Source organism: Calidris pugnax, unplaced genomic scaffold (genome assembly GCF_001431845.1).
Source record: "Calidris pugnax isolate Ruff unplaced genomic scaffold, ASM143184v1 scaffold180, whole genome shotgun sequence".
NCBI classification, from domain to species: Eukaryota; Metazoa; Chordata; class Aves; order Charadriiformes; family Scolopacidae; genus Calidris; species Calidris pugnax.
The window spans coordinates 207,501-215,534 of record NW_015090916.1 but is presented as its reverse complement, the minus strand read 5'-3'; the positions used below and the strand labels follow the sequence as shown (position 1 = coordinate 215,534).

The 8,034-nt window shown below is 62.7% G+C and overlaps 2 protein-coding genes across 4 annotated transcripts; one reads left to right on the top strand and one right to left on the bottom strand.

Annotated features, from left to right (window-relative positions):
- The first annotated feature begins 1,151 nt into the window (after nt 1-1,151).
- Nucleotides 1,152-6,828, top strand: TTC36 (tetratricopeptide repeat domain 36). Of its 3 annotated transcripts, XM_014949648.1 has the most exons (9): nt 1,152-1,287; nt 1,368-1,556; nt 1,635-2,320; nt 2,550-3,256; nt 3,329-3,583; nt 3,683-3,769; nt 3,876-3,959; nt 6,014-6,177; nt 6,274-6,828. In XM_014949648.1, exons 1-3 carry the CDS (start codon nt 1,176-1,178, stop codon nt 1,892-1,894), a joined length of 561 nt encoding a protein of 186 aa, XP_014805134.1. In that variant the 5' UTR covers nt 1,152-1,175; the 3' UTR covers nt 1,895-2,320; nt 2,550-3,256; nt 3,329-3,583; nt 3,683-3,769; nt 3,876-3,959; nt 6,014-6,177; nt 6,274-6,828. The 3 variants fall into 3 exon arrangements, with proteins under 3 accessions (XP_014805134.1, XP_014805133.1, XP_014805132.1); XM_014949646.1 differs by lacking the exons at nt 1,152-1,287; nt 1,368-1,556; nt 1,635-2,320 and having other exon boundaries at nt 2,327-3,260; XM_014949647.1 differs by lacking the exons at nt 1,152-1,287; nt 1,368-1,556; nt 3,329-3,583; ... (2 more) ...; nt 6,014-6,177; nt 6,274-6,828 and having other exon boundaries at nt 1,983-2,320; nt 2,550-3,322.
- Nucleotides 4,320-8,021, bottom strand: IFT46 (intraflagellar transport 46). Its single transcript, XM_014949644.1, has 10 exons — nt 7,895-8,021; nt 7,684-7,817; nt 6,965-7,039; nt 6,768-6,861; nt 6,305-6,433; nt 5,794-5,915; nt 5,604-5,670; nt 5,303-5,363; nt 5,031-5,116; nt 4,320-4,708 (listed from the first exon to the last, which is right to left on the bottom strand). Exons 1-10 carry the CDS (start codon nt 7,934-7,936, stop codon nt 4,613-4,615), a joined length of 906 nt encoding a protein of 301 aa, XP_014805130.1. The 5' UTR covers nt 7,937-8,021; the 3' UTR covers nt 4,320-4,612.
- Nucleotides 8,022-8,034: the final 13 nt, after the last annotated feature.

Here is an 8,034-nt window from a genome sequence, read left to right as displayed (position 1 = left end):
CGGGCCCCGCCCCCCCGGCCGCCCCTGCCCCCCCGCCGGGCTCTGGGCCAACTATAAATACCGTATATATAGGAACTGCTGTAGTGACGCTCCCCGTCCCCGCGCCCCGTCTCGCCCCGTGGCTTCTGCTTCCCCCCAACACCGTCGTACGATCGTGTGGCCGTTGCTAACGGGGCCGGGGGGCCCTGCCTGGCCCTTCCCCCCCCCCCCCACCCCCCCGCTCCCTCCCTCGTCGCGGTTCCGAGTGTCGGGAACCACCTGCATCCAAGGAAAACCGTGCTCTGTGCTTTCCTGGTATCTTCTTATCGAGGTGCAGTAGCTTTGTCTCAGCCCAGAACTATTACTTGTGGTGTTTCTTTTATTGAGCTTAACGGTCTCTTTAGTAATTACAGGTAGTGGGTAATTGTTTCAAAAAAAGCAAAAAAAAAAAAAGCAAAAAAAAAAAAGCTCTGCAAAGGCAAGGTTATGTTCTAGAAATACATTTCTTGACAACGTATCATGTATAACAAATCTCTGCTTTTTTTTCTTGTGTTCTTCCAAGCTTCTGGTTGTTTGGTTGGTTTTTTTTTAAAAAAAAAAAAAAACAAAAAAAAAAAAAAAAACAAAAAAAAAAACAAAAAAAAAGAGGAAACGTGTGTAAAGTCCATCAGTGTTAACTCCCTGCCACAGGGAAGAAGGAAATACTTTAATAGTTTAAAAAAATGCTGAAAGCTCTGCAAAAGACTGAATGTAAAAATAAAAAAGTGTACATAGTTGTAAAAACAAAAAACAAAAAAACAAAGGAGTTTTTAAACATGTTTATTTTCTATGCACTTTTTTTTATTTAAGTGATAGTTTAATTAATAAACATGTCAAGTTTATTGCTGCAGAGGGTGGCTCTGGATTCTTCTTGAGGGGCCGAGAAGCTGCTTCCCGGGGTCTCCACTTCTCCCTCAGGGGACTTGAGGGGGACAGAAGCCGCCGGCCAGCGCCACAGGGGGTTTGGTGGGTTCTGGTGGGTTCTGGTGGACAGGACGGGACGGTGCCCAGGGTCACCTTGTGAAGCCGCGGGGCGTCCCGCTGGGCGGGCGCCCGGGGCCGGGTGGGCAGCGGGGCCAGGGATAGGCCGTGCCGGGGGCGGCGGGGCCCACGTGGTGACCCTTGACCGGCCACGGGCTCCAGGCACACGGGGCACCATGGCCACGGCCAACGACAGGGCTGTCCTGCAGACCATCTTCAACCCCAGCACCCCCTTCGGGGACATCCCGGGGCTGGACGAGGAGGAGGAGGAGGATGCCCAGGAGGAAGGTGGGGTGACGCGGCAGCCCCTGGGGTGTCCGATCCCTCCCGGTGCTCCCCGGCCAAGCTCTCCCTGTTGTGCCGCGCAGGGGACGGCTTTGCACCAGAGCTGCTGGAGCAGGCACGGGACCTGGAGCTGCAGGGGGTCTCAGCTGCCGAGTCGGGGGATGTGAGCGCAGCGCTGGAGCGCTTCGGGGAGGCCATTCGCCTGCTGCCCCAGCGCGCCTCCGCCTACAACAACCGCGCCCAGGCCCTGCGCCTGCGGGGGGACGTGGCAGGTGAGTGGCGATGCTGGGGCCGGGAGGGGGTTGGCCCCTGGTACCCCAACCTACCCCAACTCCCCTTTTCCCCCCCAGGCGCCCTGCGGGACCTGGACACTGCCATCGCACTGAGCCGGGGCCGTGGCCGTGCCGCCTGCCAGAGCTTCGTGCAGCGGGGCCTGATCCACCGGCTGCAGGCGCGGGAGGAGGAGGCGCGGCAGGACTTCGAGCGGGCAGCGCGGTTGGGCAGCAGCTTCGCCCGGCGGCAGCTGGTGCTGCTCAACCCCTACTCAGCCCTTTGCAACCAGATGCTCTGCCAGATGCTGGGGCAGCTGCGCAACCCCGGCAGCGAGTGAGGGGCAGGGGACAGGCAGGGCCCGGGTGGGAGCAGGATCTTGTCCCTCCTCCTGGGGGATGATGGGAGACAGGAAGCACCGAAGGGCTTTGTCTGGGCTCCGCTCCCCCACAATAAACCTTCCCGTGTCCCCAGCACTTGGGCTCTGTGTGCGGTGTGAGGTGATGCCTGCACGGGGCTGGGCAGGGCGCTGAGCCCCCCCGACTGAAGAGGGGAGGTGATGGGGGGCACAGGGAGGGTCATTCCTCCCCAGCTGGGTGGTCTCTGGCTGCTCTCCCATGCACTCATCCGGGCCTGACCCCGCTGTCACCACGGGGGCTGCGGGGCCCGGCGGGAGGGATGGTGGCGGCGGTGCCGGGACCGCCCCTGCGCTGCATGCAGGGCCGCAGTGTGGGCTGGGCTGGCGGCAGCAACGGCCACGCTCCAGGTAAGGCGCAGCCTGGCTGCATCCTCTAGCGCCGCTGCATGCAGGGCCTCTGCATCCCTGCTCCAGCTGCCTCTCTCCCTGCGCTGAGCGGGGCCGGTTGGCCATGGGGCACCTTGGGGGCCAGCCAGGGGCTGCCCTCGTCCGGCTGCTGCTGCAGCTCTGCCGCCCGCTGCCCTGCCTGGTGAACCGCTCCGGCAGCAGCTCTGACGCGCAGTGAGATCTCTGGCAGGGCTGGGGGAGCCGGGCCCCACCGCCAATGGGCAGCCACCGGCCGCGTGGGCGCTGCAGGAGGAGAAGAGCCGAGCCATCACCAGCCAGGCCCCCCAGCCGGCCCCCAGCACTGCGCTGACGCAGTACCTCGACCGCCACAAGCTGGAGGGGAACAGCTCAGCTGCCGGCATCCTCAGCCTCGCTGCCCGGCGCAGTCACTGCCCGCTCGGCTCCCCCGACCCTCCGGGGACACCTGCACCGCCTGCCGCCTCCTCCACGCGCAGCGTAAGGCCTGTGGTGCTGGGGAGGGCGTGTGGGGCTGTGGTCTGTGTCCATCGGGGCTATGGCGGGGCAGAGTCTCACCCGTCCTGGGTGACCGCGGCTGAGGAGCGCTTGGGGCCCTGGGGGAGGCGAATCCTGCCCCTGTGGGCACTGCCTCTGCCCCCCTGCCCTCTCACTGCCTGTTCACCACAGAGAAGCCGGGGCCCCCACGGGCAGATGCCTGTTACCAGCAGGTGGAGGCCGCGGGGCTCCTCCTGCTGCTCCCTGTGCTGCTACGAGTCAACCCACCAGCCAGCATTGCCTGAGTGGCCCAGGACGGGCAAGTGATGGCCAACGCCTCTGAGATCCTGCTCCTGGGCGCCGCACGCTACCCGGGGCTGGCCAACTTCTCCATCAGTGCCGCCAACAGCGTGGGCGTCACCACGGCCTCCCTCCTGCCCCCAGGTAGGTGCTGGGGGGTGGGTGCAGAGCAGCGGCCCCGCAGAGGGTGCTGAGGGGGCCACGCTACCCGTGCAGGTCTGCTGGACGCCCGCGTGGAGCTGCCCCTGCTCGGCGTGGCTGTGGGAGCGGCACTGGCCCTGGGCGCCCTGCTGGGGCTGGGCTCCTGCCTGGTCTGCCTGCTGTGCCGCCGTGGCAAACCAGCACCAGGAGGCAGCCCCCTCATCCCGTGCCCCCGCTGCAGCGGCCCCCAGCTCCCCCAGCGTCTGCCCCACCAGAGCCGGTCCCTGCCCCCCGATCTGCGCCTCGACGACCTGGTGCGGGAGGATGGAGGTGAGACCCCTGAGGGGCTGGTGTGGGGGACACGTGGGGCCACGGGTCCTGCCTGGGTGAGGGTTGATGTCCTACTCTCACCCCTTTCCATCCCCACAGCTGCCCCCAAGGACCCAGGAGCTGGAGCCCAGGGAGAGGAGAACCCCCTGCCGGGGCCACAGAACACCCTGGTTGTCAGCAGGCTCGGTGAGAGGACAGGGGAGGCGAGCGGCCCCAAAAACCCTGCTGTGGGGACACCCGCCTCCACAGCCACCCCAAAAGGCGCTGGCAACGAGCTGTCTCTGTCCCACAGGTTTTATCCAGCTCCCGATGTCCGGGCGCATCTACAAAGTGCCGAGTGTGAGCAGCGACGAGATCTGGCTGTGAGCGGTGCCAGGTACGTGCCGGGAGCGCAGCCGGGGCTGTGCCGGGTGGTGGGCGCCGATGGGCTGTACGGGAAGGGGCATGCTGCAGGTCGCAGTCGCCGTGTCGTTAGCCAAGGCTTGGTTTTATGTAGCCCAAGCACTTTTCATGGCCAGCATCATCCTCGCTGCCCTGACAGAGCTGTGGCAGACGGGTTGGGAGGCAGCACGGTGCGGGCTGGAGAGTTGGCCCAACAGCAATAAACTAAACTTAAGGGTTGCCCGTGTGGTGCCACGCTGGTCGTCTGCCCTCGGTAGCTGCAAAGGGGCTCGATAACTGAGGGTGGAGGGGACTGGAGATCCCTGGATCAGAACACACCAGGCAGATCCGAGCGTGGTGTCTGAGCACGGAATTTATTCCCAGCTGCTGCAGCTGGAGGAGGCCCTGCCCCATCTGTGGCGCAGGGAGCCTGGCACTGGGTGAACTGCTGGGGACAGGGCAAAGACGGAGTGACGGGGCAGCTTCTGCCACAACTGTGCTGGGTGGAGCCCTGCTCTGTGAGCACAGAAAGGCAGCACCTCTACGAGCTGGGGGGCTCTGGGCCAGTGAGCTCCAGGGGCTGCTGGGGCCAAACCTGGGGGTCTGGGGTGGGCATCAATGCAGGAGACGGGGGTTTAACGTGAAGTATCAAGTGAAGCTCAACACTTCTGCCTCCGCCACTTGCGAGGGTGGGTTGGAGGGCGGGCTCCGGCCTTTCTTCCCCTCAGCCAGGGGCTTGAAGTGCTGCGGGGGAAGAATGCGTTAGGGCAGTGATTCCACTCTCGTTAATTAGAGTGCCCGTGTGCACCTGGAAATGCCACTCGTGCTCTGCGTGAGCTGCTGCTCAGCCCCCACCACGGTGGGAAAAGCCGTCTGGGCTGTGAAATGAGGCAGCCTCCCAGCCTTGGGGCACATCAGAGGTAACGGGGGATATAAGGGAAATGAGAGCTTAGAAAATGCTCTTTGGGCCCCTTTCTTGCGGCCTCGTAGCCCATTACCAACACCCTCAAGAGGAGAAGGTTTGCGGTGCTTCCAGCTGGAGCAGCGCCTGCCGGGGGCCACGTACCTGCGAGTTTTTGAACTCGGAGTAGAGGGAGAAGAGGAGGTGCAGGGGCTGGATCCGGCTCTTGTAGACGGGGATGTCCAGAATGGCTACGAGAGAGAGTGGAAACCCCTGAGCGTCTCCGGCTGAGCCTCCCCACACCCCCTGTTGCTCAGGGGGACCAGCATCCGCTCCCCACTGAGGGGAGCAGAGGGTGGTGTGGGCCCCCCGGGGCTGAGCCCGCACCCAGAGGTCTCACGTCGAGGGGGACAGGGACAGGCTGTGTCTCAGCTTACCACAGACCATGTCGATGTATTCAGGCAGGTCACAGCTCATCTCTGCCGTGGGGAGCCCCACCTGGAACAGACGGGGCCCTCAGCTCCCACACGGCACCAGCCCGAGAGCCGCGGCCGAGCCCAGCCACGATCCCAGCATTGGGCTGCTCCCGGCCTCCTGGCAAGGGAGAGGTGGCAACGGGGGCCACACTTGAGCAGGCCGGGCTGCAGGCACAGAGCTCGCTGAGGAGCAGGAGCCCAGCTTCCACAGAAGATGGTTCCTAACGTCACAAACTAACTACTTATTGCACGGACAACGTACCTTCCCCAAGAGCTCCTCGAACTCCGGTGACCATTCCTGCATCAGGGTCTCAATGTCAGGCATCGGCCTGCGAGGGGGAAGAGGCAAAGGGGAATTTTGGGATTACGGGCAGCTGGACCGGCTCCCTCAGGACACCGACCCGTGCCAAGGCCAGAGGAGGGTGTGGAGCAAGGCTGGCCTCATGGTTCACCTGGTGTAGTGGACGGTGGCCGGGGGCTTGCAGCGGTGCAGTTCACTGATGCTTTCAATCCAGCTCTCGATGGCCTTGGGGTTCTTCTCGGCGTTCTCCAAACTCTTCACTTTTATCTGCTGCTGTGAACAGAAATACAAACCTGGGAGCGCTTTGTGGGGTTTCGGGGCTTTTTGGTCAGCCCTGTCCCCGCTGCTGATGGAGCTTTTCTCTCTCCTAGTGCCCTGCACCGACCGATTCCTGGGACAGAGGAGCAGCTGCCACACAAAACGCCCCCTAAACCAGGCATTGGTAACCTCAAGGAAGCAGAGCTTCACCCGAAGGAAGCGGATCCACAGACTCGCCTGAAGCAAGGCTGAGATCCACTGCAGCTTAAAGGAAAAGGTTAGTTGTTTCTGCCTTTAAAGCCAAGTTATGAGTTGTGCTGTGACACTGTGGTCCCACAGACAAAAGTAAGAGTAAAATGGCATGTTTTTGTAGAGGAAGCACCTCCTCCCTCCCCATCACTCACCGTGACGTTGTGCTGCTTGGAGTTCTCCGTCAGCCAGAGGGAGAGCACGGTGGGATCCGATTGCTTGGTCGAGGGCTCGTCCAGGACCAGCAGCCCCAGGTTATCGGGCTTCCCATCGGGCCGGGGCACCTGCGGATCAACACAGACCCTCCTTCCTGCAGGAGCCCACCGCGGGGGCAGTGGGGGCTACTTTGTACAGAGCGGTTTAGAAGTTGGCCCCTAAAAGGCAGGGTCTCTCTGGAACATGAGCTGTCAGTGCAGCACGGCCCGAGGAGCACAAGCTGTTGGACAAGGGGAACTGCAGCCCTCACCCCAAATACTGTATGAGCTGTTTGGGAGGTGACCGAACCCGGGGCGTTTCTCTAGAACATTCTCTCCGACAGAGCAGGGTGAGGGTTCCCCTCGTGCACCAACACCCCGGGTCCTGCGGGAGCAGGTCCAGAGGGGCCTGAAACAACCCTACCTTTAGGAACGCGTCAATGTCCCCAACAGCAGGAATAAAGTCGGGAATAAAAGGCTGCAGTTTGTACTCGATGTCTATCGTTTTGGGAGTGTACCTGGGAAAACCACAGCGTGGGCGGTTGTGACCTGTCGTGCCAAACCTGCCACAACAATTGGCACAAAGGGGAGCAAGAGTGGGCCAAAGCCCCCTAACCTCACCTTTTGATGTATTCAAAGAGCTCTTTGATTTCAGAAGACACGGGCAGGTAGTCAAAATCTGTCAGATTGAAGTCACTAAAGAAAGGAAGAGAAACAGAAAGGTGGGTACAGGCAGGAACTGGGACCCAACTGCACAAGGCAACTGGGAGGGAAGCTGAGGAGACAGGCAGTCACTCCTCTGATACTGAGACCTCTTGCACGTGAAAAACACTCTTGGGCCAGGCTTTGCCTTGGGCCTCCAAGCTGAAAAAATCACTTGAGTGATGGACAGTTGATTATAGGGGACATCAAAGGGTGGATAAGTGATGTGCACAAAGGACCACAACCAGGGGGGTCAGTGATGGTTTTGGAGTTGAAGCCAGAGGAAAAGGGAGGAGGATTTTGAGGAGGTGAATGATGTGTTTGAGATGTTCCTTCTCTTGAGCACTGACTGACAGCAACCTAGGGGCTGGGCCAACACCTTTGCCTTGCTCTGGGGGGTCGCTCCAGCTGCATCTCTCCTGGGGACAGCAAAGGGGGACGGGGAGCATCCGAGGAGCCCCGGGGTGGCTGCCGTTCCTCACACGAAGGAACCTCTTTCTCCTGGGCTACCGGGGTACGAGGAGGAAGGAGCTGCCTGTCCCGATGCCAACAGCGAGCACACCAGCGGAGCCAAACGGGCCCGCACGGCCCTTGCCCAGCACCGGCCCCTGGCTCCTCAGGCCGGTGTCGCCGCTTACCCCTCCAGCGCAGCCCCGCGCTCCTCCGAGTCGTCCTCCGAGTCTGTTTCGGAGGAGTCGTCCTCCTCTGAGTCGTCCGAGTCCTCGTCGTCGTCCTCGCTGAGGGCGGCGGGGGGGGCCGGGCCGGCCGCCTCCTGTAGGCGAGAGGGACCGGGCCTTACCGGGCCGCCCCACGGGGCCGGACCCCCGCCCGCCGCCGGCCCCCGCCCACCTTGCCGTCGCCTCCCTCCTCGTCGCTGCCGCGATCGGGCATCCCAGGCCGCCGGGAGCCCCGGGGGCGGCCCGCTCCCCCCCCCCCCGGCGCGCGGGCTCCGGCCGGCCTCCCCGCCGCGCCGCCCGCCCCCCCCGCCT

Excerpts from the sequence above, each read along its gene's own strand:
- TTC36 (XM_014949646.1), top strand. The coding sequence starts at position 3,139 with ATGGCCAACGCCTCTGAGATCCTGCTCCTGGGCGCCGCACGCTACCCG. Across the intron at positions 3,584-3,682 it reads CCTGGTGCGGGAGGATGGAG|CTGCCCCCAAGGACCCAGGA; the intron begins GTGAGACCCCTG and ends CCATCCCCACAG. Across the intron at positions 3,960-6,013 it reads CTGGCTGTGAGCGGTGCCAG|TGCCCTGCACCGACCGATTC; the intron begins GTACGTGCCGGG and ends TCTCTCTCCTAG.
- IFT46 (XM_014949644.1), bottom strand. The coding sequence starts at position 7,936 with ATGCCCGATCGCGGCAGCGACGAGGAGGGAGGCGACGGCAAG. Across the intron at positions 6,862-6,964 it reads CTCTTTGAATACATCAAAAG|GTACACTCCCAAAACGATAG; the intron begins GTGAGGTTAGGG and ends TGGTTTTCCCAG. Across the intron at positions 5,117-5,302 it reads ATACATCGACATGGTCTGTG|CCATTCTGGACATCCCCGTC; the intron begins GTAAGCTGAGAC and ends TCTCTCTCGTAG.